A 16,807-nucleotide genomic window follows, 5' to 3' on the forward strand; every position below is an offset into this window, starting at 1 on the left:
CCACATTACTCAGTTGTAGTCACTCTTGATTTACAAAAGCGCAAATTCAGAATCAGGCCACATTGGCTTATCAAGCAATTGAGCTTTGCAGCCCTCATTAAAATAAATAAAATCACTGAAATTAGCAGCAGGGTATTTGAATGAATCGGATTGTGGTGACCTTTACAAGCTAGGTAAAATTTCTGGCAAACTGACAATGTCTCTAAAATAAAACACTGAACTTTAAATTATATCTGAAAAGAAAAACTACTCAGTAGAGATAATTAGGGAACAAAAACAATCAAAGAAAATATGAATTCAGATACCACAAACATTAGATACAAGGATAAGGCACCAATAAAGAACAAGGCAATGACACAAAATGCAAAGGACACACCACTATTTGGATAATCATAGACTAATGGGTTACGTAGACAGTTATTGCCATCTTTTATGTTTGCACTTACCAACCTCCACAACACTAGAACAGTTGGGGTCTGTGAAGCCACTGGGACATTCACATGAAAAGAAGTCATCAGCCAACCCAGATAAACAGATGCCACCGTTTTCACAGGGGTTGGAATCACACACATCTCCTGTGAATTAAAGAAAAAGATTCTCAGTCTTTCATACAGGCTCCCCATAACCCCTTAGGTGATAACTTTAGTACAGATAGATTACTGACAACCAAGAATAGACCAGCACAATGGCTCCAAATTCCTTTGAAAACCAGACACCTTCAGACCTACAATTCTACCACAGGCTCAATTTTACATTTATTTAAAGAGACTCACATTTGTCCCAAGATTTTCATTTTGTACATAGAAGCTTTTACCAACAATAAAGACAAATAGGTTTTCATTAAAAAAACAAAACAAAACAAAACAAAAAACACTTCATAAGAAACTGTCTTGATACAGTCAGACATTACCTTGCAGTTTCAACACAAACCTTGAATCACTGAAAACAAAAATCTGATAATAATCAACAAAAGTGAAAGTAATTTATGTGGTTGAAAAGACCCTGCCCATTCCCACTTTCCCTTTGTAGCCACTGAGTGTACATCATCGCTGCAAAATTAACTCAAGCTCTTTCTTGGGTGTTGCATTTACCTGGCTCCACTCCCCACACACAACTATCCCATGAAGTTTAGTGGCGTTTTCAATCCTGGCTAGCTGGCTTATCTGGGGATATAGGCTAAAACAAGGTCAAGGTTTTCCCACGAGCTGGCAACCTGCCCACTTTGCAGTGAGAATGTAGGCTAAACTACTCAAGTTCTGATAGTCCTCCATTGCCTTCCCACAATTCCCCCTTTATTCCCCAAAGGACAAACAAGTTGTCCCAAAATTCACTGGGAAAGAGTTGTAATGTGGTTAATTTGACCGCGTTACAAAGAACCATGGGATATGCTTAGTGACACTGTGGTGGGATGGGTTTCCACTCTCATCAGGGAGGGGTTAAAGTGTTCATCTGGGCACAATGAGCCCCAATCCAGTGCACCTGTGAGGCCAGTCAAACCTTGAGAGGGGCGACTCCTTTAAAGGAAGGATCAAAACCCAGTGCACAGTGGCACTCAGAGGGAAGCAGAGCTAGAGCTCCTTAGCCACACAGCGCCAGGACATGCTCACCAGGAAAGCTGAGGAAGGACTATACTGCCTGGACCCTTTGGAAAGGTAAAGGGACTGTTTATATTTTGTCTGTCTTTTTCTAGTGCCCAGCGTGCTCAACCTGGTCCTCTTGGACACACGGAGGATTAGGAACCTAGCTCCCCGTCACAGAGACTGTTTAGTTTTTGCCTTCCAGAGAATTGTGGGGTAAGCTTGGACTGTTTTGTGAGCTGCAGGATTATTTTGTTGCCTTTTTTGTTTTGGACTGTTGTTATGGCCAGAAGGGAGATCCACTGTCCTAAGACTTGCAGATGGAAGGCCACACCCCACACTTCAAACCGGTGCTCCAGTGACATCTACATATAGGGAGGGATGTCTGAAATGAGAGAGGTGCCCCCCGTCATCCCAAGGAGGCACCCTAAAGATACAACCTAGGGAAGACACACATGGATGGGCACAGCGCTGGTGAGGCTATCGTAACTCGTGTATGGATTTATGCCCAGACTAGGCTAACCCAGATACAAATTACTTGCGTTAACATTGCAGTGAAGACATACCCTCAACTGGGTCTCCTGGCTGAAGAGTCTGTGCCTTTTTCTTCTGACCTCACTTTGCATCAGACTGCTTTGTTCATAGCATCTGAGGGAGTTAGTTCCACGTAGTGGAGATGAGACGAGAGAATGTGTCCAGAGCTGTGTGGACTGGACTATAAAAGTTTGTTCAATTTTAACAATTGAAAGCTATGTTAGTATCATAGGCAAGTAAAAGTATGTGCGCCATGGATTTATAACTTGGCAGTGTCACTGTGCAATGTTCTATCACTTTAAGACACTTCAGATTTATACTGTATACTTGGAGCCTGCTACAGAGCCCATGGAAGTCAATGAGAGTCTTACCATTGATATTAATGGACTTTGGATTGTGCACTTGATCTCCATCATATATAACCCCATGTCACCAGGGACAGGTATCTCTAGATTCCAGGAAAAAATGGTATCAGCTACTGGCATAGTCCAGGGCCCATTGTTATGGAAATACTCCCTCTGACCTCTCGGGTCTGACCCAGAGTCCCGTGATGTCAATTTGTTGCTCAGATAGTAAACTGCATATTGAGTTGCTGATTTCTTATGCTCTTCCCCACCATGCAAAATAGGTCCATGAGAATAAAAATGTATTTTGATTTTATGTTAATGTCTGGCCTTATAAACCACAGAAGCACAGTTCACTTAGTTTAGTTTCAGAACTCCAGAACTGAATTTTCTTGTATTTTATGTTTGAATGGGTCATGTTGTAATAGTGCTAATTTGCACTTCAAACATTTTTAGTTTCTATTCCATGCTATGGAATTCTATATGCCAATCAAAACTTGTTACTCTTGCATGTGAATTCACAAATCTGAAAGGAATGCTCAGTTGTTATACACACAACATTACACACACACATAATTACACCATTGTTCTCAGACAGGTGATCAATGGAGAATTTTACAATTCATATTTTAGTGTGGTTAATAATATACTTCAAAACTACCAACAAGTATTTGTATAATATTTTGCTAATCTCAACTAAAATAAAACAAATCTCTCCGGGGATTCTTTTAATTGTTTTTAAATATTAAATAGAGGGGCATTCTACAATTTATAATTTGAGTTTTCTGTTTGTTTTGTTTTTTGGGTTGGTTGGCTGCTTGCTTTTTTAATTAAAGAGATGTTGTTTTTGCATCTAATATTTGTTCAAAGAGTACCAAGGGAAACTTACTTGTCTGTATCAGTGGAATGAAAGATTAGGCGCAGTCATATGCACTGAAATAGATCTTGAAGCCCAGGAAGATGTTCCCAGAGGGGCCATTACAGACGAGTCAATGTCTGAACTGCCTACACAGGCAAACTCGGAGATGAAAGACTAACATTATCAAATGGGGCTACTCTAATGACACAAATATATGCAAGTGAAGTGCAGACCATGGAGCACCTGCTTGTTTGCTGACTCGTTGGGGAGGCCTGTATGAAAGAGAACCTTGTTGCAGCAACAGAAAGAGCCATCACTTGTGCATGGTTCTGGAAAAACATCTAGTTTGTGACAAGGACACAAGTAGTAGTAGTGAGTACTAACCAATGTGGATTCTGTTATACATTATTAATCACATATGCATGGTTGTGGTATTGATGGGGGAAAATTCAAATACTTTTTAAAAATAATTTTTGACATAAATTAGCCTTAAGATCAGTATCTAGTTGGAGAATTCCAAATTAAAAGAATAATCACATATAAAAATTTCCCTTTTTAGTAGTTTAAAAGCTTTCCTTTATTGAATTCTGTATTTCTAATGCAAAAACCCAAGTTGACTTTTGAGTATGCCAAGTTTAAATTGGTCTCATGGAATAGGCCATTCTTAGATTTGACATGTGTATGTCTGCTCCCTGGTAACTCTATATCCTGCCAATTGTACATCGAGGAGAGAGGTAATTGGCTCAAAGAGAGAGATGATGATATGCCCTTCCATTTTTTAAAGCATCTGTTTTAAATTCCTCCTGAGGGTTGTCTGTTTATTTGGTGAGCAAAGAATGCTAGATCTTGACCACATGGGGCTCATTTAGGCATTTCTGCAGCGAATATAGGGTGGTATGGGCCCAATTAATACCACCATGGGAAGAGGATGCTTTGAGAAGTGTATTCCCTACAATGCTATTAATTAATTTGGAGGAGAAACACTGATTGAACAAACAGTGTGGAAGTTCACAGTAACATTAAAAGGGACCTTTGGATTTAGATAAGATATTTCCTGTTTTTTTGTGCTGTTCTGATCTTTAACAACACAAGCCAACAAACCAGAAAGTCTTCATGGGATTAAAGGGAGCAAGCACTTAGGGCCGAATTCTGCTCCCATTAAGTCAAAGGGAGCTTTGACATGGACTTCAATGGGAGCAGGATGCATGCCTAGATTTTCCATTTTTAGCCATTACTTGACATCTTACACAGTCTGTTCATAGTGTATAATTATCCAAAGGATGGCATGTGATGTCTCTACCGTATGGTTATCATAATCATTTCAAAATGTACCTACATATAATATTTAAAGACTTATGTAGCTATACATGAAATTATGTTCTCAAAGCCTGGGAGTTAAGGTAGGTAAACAGCTGACCTGTTTCAGACCTGTTCCTTCCAGGAAGAGGGTAATAGACATTTATCTCTTTAGATGGGTATTGTGCAGAGGTGAAAGTAAGTCCAGTGACTTACCGGTATGCTGGGGCCAGCTCTGGCCCCCGGAAGGGGCGGGGCCTAGGGCAAAAGGGGCATGGCTGAGGGAGTCAAAGCCAGCCCCAGCCCACCCTGTAAGGTAAGTGTCCGTCCCCGTCCCCCCCGGAGTAACAGCAGCAGCCCGGGGCTCTGGTGGCAATTTAAAGGGCCTGGGGCTCCAGCCCCTGCTGGGAACCCCAAGCCCTTTAAATTGCCCCCTGGGGAAGCCGGGCCACCCTGGTAGGGCAAACTGGCTCTTGCCGGTATGCCGTACTGGGGCGTACCAGCTTACTTTCACCTGTGGTGTTGTGTATTGTCTGCATTACAATGTATGTGTCTATTTGCACATTGAGACAAAATGCTAATCAGAAGATTGTGAAAATGTAGAGAGTAAATTTACAGGAATAAATAAGACAGCAGGAGGGGATTCTCTTTATGAATAAAGAATACTGATTATTGGAATATATCTGGGGGACAGAGCTACCCCTCCCTGCATCTTTCCACTGAGGAGGCAAGAGAACAACGTGACTTTTCTCATGTACAGAAGACCACAGCCAAGCCTGGCTGTAATACGTAGGAAGGATTTTGGTTGAGCTTTTCCTCTATAAGACATGATAGTGACTAGTTAAGTAAGTCTAGGTTCTAGAACATGTGTTGTGTTTTTATTTTATATGTAACCATTTTGTTTCCAATCCTTCTACTTGCTTTCTCTAAAATCTCTACTCTTTGTAAGATAAACTTTTGCTAGTTTTCACTATAAATATAACTAAATTCTGTGGGTTAAGCAGAGCTGTGAGCTAAAGAGAAACTGGTAAGCTGGGCCGACTGTTCCTTTGGGTGCAGTGAATCTGTGAACTGCAAATGTCCAGTGGAACAGGGGCAGTACACTCAGAGGGGAGTGTGCTGAACACTCTTAATAGTTGCTTGCTAGGATCATCTGGATAGATATCAAATCAGTTCCCTGCCATTGCAGTGGCCTTGGGCATTGGTACCCAGGTCCCCCCCGTTTTCTGCCTGAGAGCTGTAATTTTTTAGTTTAATTTGACTAGGTTATTTGACTCAGTGCTGGGGTAACTGGTGGGATTTAGTGGCCTATGACGTGCAGGAGGTCAGATCAGAAGATCTGGTGGTCCCTTCTGGCCTTAAACTCCATGACTATAACTATGACTCTTCAAGAGTAGTGGCGCTGGAATGCCAGTGAGCACTGCCTGGGAGCTCTCAAAGAATTTTAGAGAATCAGCCAACATTCCTCCTTTGGGCCCTGGTTGCTAGACATCTGGTTCTAATGTATCTTTATGGGTAAAACTTAGCCCTTAGTTATTTGTTCCCTGGTGCAATTACACAGTCACATACCTTTGACTCTGTTATTCATTATTGTTTTAGTGACACTTTGCTTAGGCTCTAGCAGGCTAATTTGGATAAATCTGTCATGTTTTATTGTTGCTGTAAATTTGTAAGTGGTGGGCTATAAACCCAGTCTCAGTTATTAGTATGAATCTGTGGGGCGGCTGCAGCAATGCAAGAACTAATGACACAAACCAAAACAGAGTCCCATCAAAAGCCTTGCTATACTGACTAACTCATACAAAACAGCAGAGGACCAAAGAGGGAAAATGTATTATAGCAACTTTGAACTGCAATGATTAAAATTGGAATTTGGCATGACATCCTACACAATGTAGTCAGGGAAATGAGCAAACTCAGACACAAGTGAGCAATAACTCTACTTAAGACTAGAAATAAAGTTCATGCAAATTTGCATACTCAAATTAGTGAATCTTGCTTAAAATGTTAGCCCCGTATGACTTACTGCCTGTGAAATTGTGCAGAATAAAATAAATGTCACTTTTGAATCAACAATATGCCTCAATTTACATTTATGCCACTTCAGAGGTCATTTATGTTGAAATATTGAAATCTAATTTGTTATACATTTTGATACATAGATTTTAATTTAAAAGGCTCTGTTCTCAATAAGAGAGGCTTACTCGGGTTTACAGTTTGTTCTGACATAACTGATGATGGGATTTGTTACCATATAAGTACTGTCTGGTTTGCATATTATTTAACTTTTAATACAGTCCTACAGTTTTAGGATATAATTCTGCAGTCAGGATGAGAAGTGGAGAGAAAGAACTATAATCATAAGGCAAATTCTCCTAGTACTGTGCATTTAGATGAAGATGTGACATTACCTATCTATTTGTGCAACCACAATGACTTCCAATACATTCTTTTTAATAAACACAGCATAAAAAATTGGTTTGCTGTTTACAAAATACAAATGACACTTAATCTTTTATGCTTGTTGTAACTTGCAACCAGAAATGCCTCTTAAAAATAAAAAAAAGTGTGCTATGCTCATTTCCAAAGAAATGATCTCAGGTGCCTTTTAACCCCTTCATGCCCTCTGACATATTCTGATTCAACCATCATCTTTAAATACAGAAGTGCCACAATAGGGGTAATGTACGTGCTATAGCAGTGCTATTGTAATAATCACAAGAGGTCAACTCTGGATGTTCTTACTCTGTTCTAACTCAAGACATAATCACAAAGACTTTAGGAACTTATCTATCAAGATTTTAGGATTCCATGCAAAGATCTGAGAAGTTGTTAATGGCAAAACATTTGCTTGAAAGAAGAAACACACAGGTACAAAGTTGCCAGAGTTCATTAAACAACCTTGCTTTTTGGAGACTGAGCTTTCTTGAAGGCAAAGGTCTGCTTGCAAATTTTCTATCATTTCTTTACAAGAGCACGAAGTGGTGCAAGTTATGTAACCATACTAAATATATTTGTTCTGTAGCCAGCTTCACTTATATTTTCCTCACTTGGTTCCAGCCAGACTGGCAGCAAAGGTTTTCAAACAAACATAACTCAAAACACCACCTTCATAACAAAATTTTCTTTTCTCATAGATATGTCTGATGGAGTGCAGTCTTCCAATTCCCCTCCACCACTGGAGGCTGTTCTGTTCACAGCTTATACACAGAGAAGTTGGATAAAAACAAATACCCGTGTTGGAAGATTTTAACATAACACTACTTTATTTCTTAGAAGTAACCAGAGAGAAAACAGCCTGCTCCCTAATGCAGTAAGGCATAACTCACCCCACCTTGCTTAAAGATGGCTGTTTCCAGGCTGACTGCTGCTCCCAGATGCTTCACTAGGGATCTTCTTTGCCTGTAAGCAGGACCAGAAACCCCACACCCACTCTTAAAGTGATAAAATGCAATTCCGGCACAGTCCTCAAAACGCCACAGAAGCCAGGACAACCCATTTCAGTCCATTCCCCTGGTTCTAGGAGAGGTCAGCAAGCAAACAGTCCTTTTCCTGCTAGTGTCACCCCCCATTACAAGAGAAGAGACAGATATGATGACCTCTTTCCCAGAACTTGTCCTGGTTGGCCGGGAGAGGTTCAATCTTGTCCACTGTCTAGTATCCTGGTCCCAGGCCCTTAAAGAAACAATAGCCCAGGTATTACCCAAATACTAATTATTATGATTCTCTGATTTTCTCTCTCTCTATGTATGTATGTATGTGACAAAGTTCCTCCTCTACCTTGGGTCCTGCGCTTATTGGCAGATTTGCTCGCTTCACAGATTCACCCTGTGGGTCAGGAAACAGTCCAGAGACCTTCCCCTCTGGTAGAAGCTATAGTCCAGGTCAATTCCTCCTGTGTTTGATCAGGAGTTGGGAGGTATGGGGGGAACCCGGGCCCGCCCTCTATTCCGGGTTCCAGCCCAGGGCCCTGTGGTCTGCAGCTGTTTAGAGTGCCTCCTGGTACAGTTGCACGACACCTACAACTCCCTGGGCTACTTTCCCATGGCCTCCTCCCAACACCTTCTTTGTCCTCACCACCGGACCTTCCTCCTGATGTCTGATAATGCTTGTACTTCTCAGTCCTCCGGCAGTATGCCTATTCACTCTCAGCTTCTTGCACACCTCTTGCTCCCAGTTCCACACACACACTTCCTCTCCTCTGGCTCCTTGGCTCCCCCTAGCTTGACTGGAGTGAGCCCTTTTATAGCATCAGAGGGGCCTTAATTAGAGTCAGGTGCTTCACTGCCTCACCTGACTCTTAGCAGGTTAATTGGAATCAGGTGATCTATTAGCCTTGAGCAGCCCCTGCTCTGGTCACTCAGGGAACAGAAAACTACTTATCAAGTGGCCAGTATATCTCCCTTCTGCTATTCTGCTGTTCCCAACTGGTCTGGGTCTATCACAATATCTCTCTCTCTCCATCTGCCATTCCTTAAGGTCCTTGTCTGCTCCAGAACTCCTGGAATGGCATAGCCTGGCCTCCCAGACTCCCCCCTCTGGTTTTAAAAGGCATGCTTTTCTACATGTCCATTATGCACACATGAAGGGGAGGGCTGAAGATAGAAATCTATTGCAGAGAACTATTGCCTTGATACTAGGGGGGAAATTACGACCCTGAGTGTCTCTGAATCAATGGGGCAAAACTGGGCACTTCTACAGCATCACCAACCCTAAGTGTTCAAAAATCAGTCATACATCCAAAATCATGAGATTGGCTTAAATATCATTATTTTAAAAAAAATAAATATTTGGGGTTTATTTGCTTTTATGGTTTTGAATATTTAGGGTGCACTTGGGTAACATTTTTCATTCTTTTCTCTGCAACAACTAAAGATAGAAACTTTATTTTTCATTTTTTTTAAATGAAAGTGAAATTTTCACTTCATGACTCCAGGAGCTGGGACTTTAATAAAAACATCAAATATCGCAAGACTAATGATAAAATTGCAAAAGTTGGGGACGCTGCCTCTACCATTCAAATAATGAAAACTGTATAAGACAAGAGGCCTCCAGGGACACAGGAAAAAGCATGTTGGGAAGAGGGCCTAGGTACATCTTTAAGAAGATGTGGCTTGTGACCCACCCCAGTGATTCTCTATCAACATCAAGGAAGAAGGGAGAGGCATGACAGCTATGCTAGCCAGCCTATATCCCCTGTGCACTGAACACAGAGTTTAGAATATGTGTTTCTTATATAGGTGCATTGGGACAGTAAAGGGTCGGCTTGCACATTCTCTTTCCTTGGGACACCTGCAAAGAGCCAGCTATAAACTGATCCTTTGTATTTAACTTGATGAAATGCTTTCTAGTTGAGAGCATCACTCCTGCTTCTTTTTACACCCTGGAAACATTCAATTCTGAACAAATCTACAGTGCAAGACCTTGAGAAATTTTACGTTTTATACAACGTGCCTTTGTAATTTTATAAAATCCCACAGATCATTGTAGAATCCTTCTTTACAGAATAGTGCAGTTCCTTGGTTGACAACAAAGGACAACCTGAAAGACGGAATTCAATTGCTGTATATAAATAATGCAACACATCATGATGGTAACAGTTAGTCCATCAATTCCTGTCAAGAATACAAACTTACCGTGACTTTATGAAAACAATCTTGTGATATGAAGGCTAGCTATACTGGATACAGTGTGCAAACAAAAAATAACCATCCAGTAGTTTTCCTTATGTATTGTATTATTTTGTAAAACAATCCATAATTACTAAGTTGTAAAATTACAAATATCAGTCAGCTACAGCCATAATTTACGAATCTGGGGTTGAACTTGACTGAGCTTATTAATTTTACTGAAAGAGTTCCACACAGTTTATCCTGCATCAGCAGGACCCTCAGACACACAATACCTGATCTGTCAGCAGGCATTCCTATTCTGGATCTGGGAATGGAGAGTTTATGTTCTTACTATTTATTTAAGAATGATAATTTTATAAATATGGCATTTCATCTGATTGTATTACAATGTCAAGAATCATCATAGCCAGTGCTACTGGCAGAAGTGTAGCTAGGAGTACCATTTCCTGGGGAAACTGGGTGGTGATAGACCACAAAGAGTGACAAGAAAAATCCAGACTCTCAAGCCTCCAATAATAGGTGGAAAAGAAGTGATAAAAGGAGACAAATAAGAGACTTCCTTTGAGTGCTCTTACACACACACACACTCTTACTTTTATGGTATGAGAACAGGAGGACATCAAATGAAATTTAAAAAGGTAGCAAAGTTAAATTGAAAGCACCAGATATTTTAATAGCTAGAAGTTGTACACAAGCTCTGCTATCTAGGATCAACTATATTGGATAATTTATCTTTGGATGATTAAACTAATTCTCTCTCAGAAAAGGCAGTCACTACATTTGGCCACCTTACCAACAGCATGTAGGATAACAAGAAACTGACATTGAGTACCAAGATACGGTTCTCCAAGATGGGCTTTTTGAACACACTGCTGTTTGGTGACAAGACCAGGACCACCTATAGACATGAGAGAAGTCTAGACACCTTCCACAAGTGCAGTTTTCGCCATATTCTAAAATCAAGTGGGAACATAACGTTCCTGACAGTGAAATATTCGAGAAACCAAAATTACCAAATCTAATCACTATTCTCAAAACAAAGACACTCCATTGGCTTGGTCATCAGCACCAAATGGATGATGGACACATTCCAAAGGGTCTCCTGTACAGAGAACTTGCAAATGTTCCAAGGCCATTGGGCTGACCTAGGCTCAGATTCAAGGATGCTTATAAGAGGGACATGAAAACTTTCAACACTGACACCACAAGTGGGGAATATGCAGTTAGTAACAGGCTGCATTGGAGGGATGCACTGCACCAGGGCATCAAAAAGGCTGAAGAGAGGTGGTTGAGAGAGAGAAAAGGGAAGAGTGCTAAAAGGAAAGCACAGCAAGCCTCTGGCCCTGCACTTTATGCCTGCAATATCTGTTTCAAGGATTGTCACTTGAGAATTGGATTTTTTAATCACTCACCATGTTGCAGCATGACACAATAAATGAACCATTTTGGCACTTACATCATTGTCTTTCAAGAAGGACAGTTGCCATTCAAAAAGGGGGGGGGGAATGTTTTTAAAACAGTGCATTTCATTGTCCAGTGGAATTTATTGTCACGAGATGTTAATGAAGAAAATGCTTAGTAGTACCCCAAAAAGGATTAGATATTTATGCGAATAACAAGAACATAATTGACAGTCACATTTACTTGTCTAATCATTTTTAAGGCTATCAGTGCTTATGCTATAGGAGGTGTGCTAAGTACTAACTGGCTGGTTAGGAAGAAATATCCCCTATTGACAATGTTCTTTGGATGGCCACTATATAACAAAGAACCTGACCCTTCAGTCATTTCTCAGAAAAAAATCCATTGAAGTCAATGGGAACTTTGTGTAAAAGTTGGTCTGGGTTGGTCCTATTTCTGAAATATAGAGCTACAATTAGATTTCAGAAGAAGACTGAGAAAGTACACCAGCAGTTTGACATTAAAATCAACTGTTTTCAGTGTACTTTAATAGTTTTCTGAAGGCACAGAATCATTTGTTAACTGTCAACATTCAAATCTATTTATCCACAGTTGAATCAGAACTATAAATCATGTTGAAGACGCACCTCTGTAGACATGCAAACTGATAAACACCAGAACAAATGAGCTCTGTAATTCTTTTAGCAAACAAGGAAACAGTTGTCCAGACTTAATAGCTAGATGGCTGATTTGTTTTTCTAATGTAAAAGTGTTCCTGAAGAGAGAGATGAACAATTAACACAGATCTTGCAGTATTTGAAGGAGAACGTAACTTTAAACTACTGATGCCTAGAAATTTTACCCACCTCTTTCACCTGTTACACCTAATGGCTGATTGTCATAAGCAGTGAAGCTAGAGGGCTAATAAAACAAGAGTCCAAATGATTAAAAATATATATTTTAGTGGCCCTATTATCTGCATGTGCTCACATATTAAACGGATGAGAGTCCGTATAAGAATCTAGATAGCAGGTTTGCCAATTCTCATGATTTTATCAAAAGTGTCAGGACATCAGACATTTTTCTGAAAGCCTCAGGTGATGGAATCAAGAGCTTGCATGCAAATCTCAGCTTTTGCATAAAAACAAAATAGTTTCTAGACCTCGTGCTTGTGGGGAAAAGCTATAAAATGTGCAATGAGTGAGCTATAAAACTCAGAAATCAGAAGGCTAATCAAATGAACATAAACTTTATTATCTTTAAAAAAACTTATGATTTTCGGGGTCTGACATGATTTTTCAATGTCCGAGTTTGGCAATATTGAGATTATACTAGAGGACCTAGGTTATACTGTAAATATTAGGGCCCAATTCAGCAGATTGGGTGTGAGTACATTGGTATGTAGTCATCTCATCCATGAGAGCCTAGGAAGATTGTGGTTGCAGCTGTGGGAAAGTTAGGCTTCCAAGGGAAAGAAATCATGAAAAATGCTCATCCTTTGACAGCAAGTTGTGGAGCTGCAAGACACAGGACAGGAGAACTCAAGGCAGTGAACTTCTTGTGCTCTCAAGTCTCAGGCTTTCCATTCTCATTACCCATTTGTCTCATTTCCAAAGCCCACACAAGCAGGAATAAGGACAACTCTAGGACTGGAATAACAAACCCAAGGGAAGAGGTAGCTCTAGATTGGGCTTTGGACTATGACAACATCTAACAGTGTAATGCAGTAGTAGTATGGCTAGCCTATCAAGGTTAGGACAAGAGCTTTACAGTATTGCCTCTGGTGTATTAATTTATAACAGGCTAAATCCCTTCCTACCTTTTAATCTTTTTTCCCCTCTTTTTCTATACTATCAGCTACTTTATTCATTTGAATGGGAAATAGCAGTAGGTCACCGTACTTCAGCCTGCTGCACTGGACACTTTTCAAAATATCTCATATGTGACAAGACAATAAAAAATAATAAAACCAGCTAAGAAGTAAACTCTTCTCCATGTCATAGGTTATAAGGAGTTCATGTCTATGCTAATTAGATCTACAGAGGAAGAGATGACATAATTCCATCACTTTAAATCTTTATTAGGGAAAAAATGGTTCACATTTGGTCAAGAGAGAAAAGTGTTTTAAATTAGATCTGGCTGAAATTTGGAATTTCCAGTTCATAGGAAAATTTGACATTTCAAAATCTGGTTTGAAACCATATTTTTCACAACTTCCCCAAAGTTCAAATTCTGGACATATTTGTTTTGGAAACACTTAAAATTTGTCAAACCTGTAGCGCTTTTGTGAAATGTTTGGGGTTCCACAAATCAGCATTTTCCAACAAAACTCCGGAAGATTCCCAACCAATTCTCTTTTAAATGATTCCAGACCATTTATGTATATTTTTACAAGTGCAGAAATAGGTGATTTTTTTTAAATGAATGAAGGAGTTTGTTTGCTCAACAAGGTGATACAGTCCAGGAACTGTTTAATCAGAAAAGAAAGGGCGCAGCTCCCCAACCTGACTGACAGACATTACTGAAGGAGTGTTTTTTGCTACTCAATGTCCCTAATGCAGTTACATTATACTCCTGCCAATAAAATCTTCTACCCCATAATACATTTTGCGTGTGTGTGCGTGCTTACATTAGAGTTGGCAAAAATCTGCTAAACAGTATTCACAAACATATTCACTTTTACTATATTTGTACTTCCTTTTGATTCAATATTCATAAACATTCATGTTAATCAAGCTTTGTTCCCACAAATGTTTAGATTCATAGAAATCAGGATTGGTTTGCGATTAAGAAATAATTTATAGGTTCATAGAGTTTAAGACCAGAAAAGACCACTGATCAGATAGTCTGACCTGTATATCACAAGCCATTAAATTTCACCCATGTAATTGTGTATTGGGCACAATAACTTTATTAAAACTTAGCATAACTTAAAGAAAGGCAACTAGCTGTGATATGAAGGGTAAATACCAACAGGAACTGTGTAATTATGGGGGATTTTAACTTCCCAGATATAGATTGGGGAACAAATGCTAGTAGCAATAATAGGGCTCAGATGTTCCTAGATGTGCTTGCTGATCAATTCCTTCATCAAGTGGTAGCTGAACCGACAAGGGGGGAGGCCATTTTGGATTTGATTTTGGTGAGTAGTGAGGACCTCGTTGAGGAAGTGGTTTTAGGGGACAACTTGGGCTCCAGTGATCATGAGCTAATTCGGTTTAAACTAAATGGAAGGATTAACAGAATTAAATCAAAGACTAGGGTTTACAATTTTAAAAAGGCTAATTTTAATAAATTAAGAGGACTGGTAAGGGAAGTGGATTGGGCAAACGTATTAATGGATCTAAAGGCAGATGATGCCTGGGATTATTTTAAGTTAAAGCTGCATGAGCTGTCGGAGGCCTGTATCCCAAAAAAGGGAAAACGGTTAGTAGGCAAGAGATTTAGACTGAGCTGGATGAGCGACCGTCTCAAAGGGGCGATTAGGAATAAACAGAAAGTGTACAAAGAGTGGAAGAGGGGAGGGATCAGTAAGGAAACTTACCTTAGTGAGGTCAGAGCATGTAGAGATGCAGTGAGAAAGGCCAAAAGCCGTGTAGAGTTGGACCTTGCGAGGGGAATTAAAAGCAATAGTAAGAGGTTTTATAGCCATATAAATAGGAAGAAAGCAAAGAAAGAAGAAGTGGGACCGCTGAAGACTATAGCTGGAGTGGAGATTAAGGATAATCTAGGCATGGCACAATATCTCAACGAATATTTTGCATCAGTGTTCAATGAGGCCAATGAAGGGATTAGGAATATTGGCAGCGTGACGGAGGGGGATACAGGAGGGGGGATTACCATATCCGAGGTAGAAACCAAACTTGAACACCTTAACGGGACTAAATCGGGCGGACCAGATGATCTTCATCCAAGAATATTGAAGGAACTGGCGTGAGAAATAGCAGGCCCTTTAGCAATAATTTTTAATGAATCTTTAAACTTGGGGGTGGTACCGTTGGACTGGAGAATAGCTAATGTGGTTCCTATTTTCAAGAAAGGGAAAAAAAGTGACCCAGATAACTACAGGCCTGTCAGTTTAACATCTGTAGTGTGCAAGGTCCTGGAGAAAATTCTGAAGGAGAAAGTAGTTGAGGTCAATGGCAATTGGGACAAATTACAACATGGTTTTACCAAGGGCAGATCGTGCCAAACCAATCTGATCTCCTTCTTTGAGAAAGTAACAGACTTATTAGATAAGGGAAATGCGGTGGACCTAATATATCTTGATTTCAGTAAAGCATTTGATACTGTACCGCACGAGCAATTATTGGTTAAATTGGAAAAGATGGGGATCGATATGAAAATCCAGAGGTGGATAAGGAACTGGTTAATGGGGAGACTGCAGCGGTGAACTGTCAGGTTGGAGGGAGGTCACCAGTGGAGTTCCTCAAGGTTCGGTTTTGGGACCGATTTTATTTAATCTATTTATTACTGACCTCGGAACCAATTGTAGGAGTGGGCTGATAAAGTTTGCGGATGACACAAAGTTGGGAGGTATTGCCAATTCAGAGGAGGATCGGGATATTCTGCAGGGAGACTTGAATGACCTTGTAAATTGGAGTAACAGAAATAGGATGAAATTTAATAGTGAAAAGTGTAAGGTGATGCACTTAGGGATGACTAACAACAATTTTAGTTACAAGCTGGGGTCGCATCAGTTATAAGTAATGGAGGAGGAGAAAGACCTTGGAGTCCTGGTAGACCGCAGGATGACTGAGTCGACAATGTGATGTGGCGGTGAAAAAAGCCAATGCGGTCTTGGGATGCATTAGGCGAGGTATATCTAGTAGGGATAAGGAGGTGCTGCTTCCGTTGTACAAGGCACTGGTGAGACCTCATTTGGAGTACTGTGTGCAGTTCTGGTCTCCCACGTTTAAAAAAGATGAACTCAAACTTGAACGGGTACAGAGAAGGGCCACTAGGATGATCAGAGGAATGGAAAACCTGTCGTATGAAAGGAGACTCGAGGAGCTCGGGTTGTTTAGGCTAACCAAACGAAGGCTGAGGGGGGGATATGATTGCTCTCTTTAAATATATTAGAGGAATAAATACCAGGGAGGGAGAGGAATTATTTCAGCTCAGTACTAATGTGGACACGAGAACGAATGGATATAAACTGGC

At 40.3% G+C, this 16,807-nt stretch overlaps 1 protein-coding gene across 2 annotated transcripts in view; it reads right to left on the bottom strand.

The window, feature by feature from the left end:
- EDIL3 (EGF like repeats and discoidin domains 3) overlaps positions 1-16,807 on the bottom strand; it is a 437,051-nt gene that overhangs the window by 317,913 nt on the left and 102,331 nt on the right. Inside the window, exon 2 of one of the 2 annotated variants that reach the window (XM_005288154.5) lies at positions 447-575. The exons of the other annotated variant lie outside the window; for it this stretch is intronic. Coding sequence (XP_005288211.1) covers positions 447-575 — 129 coding nt within the window. The remainder of the gene's footprint in view (positions 1-446; positions 576-16,807) is intronic. 2 annotated transcript variants of the gene reach the window in all.

The sequence above is a fragment of the Chrysemys picta genome, chromosome 6 (genome assembly GCF_011386835.1).
Source record: "Chrysemys picta bellii isolate R12L10 chromosome 6, ASM1138683v2, whole genome shotgun sequence".
Taxonomy (NCBI): Eukaryota; Metazoa; Chordata; order Testudines; family Emydidae; genus Chrysemys; species Chrysemys picta.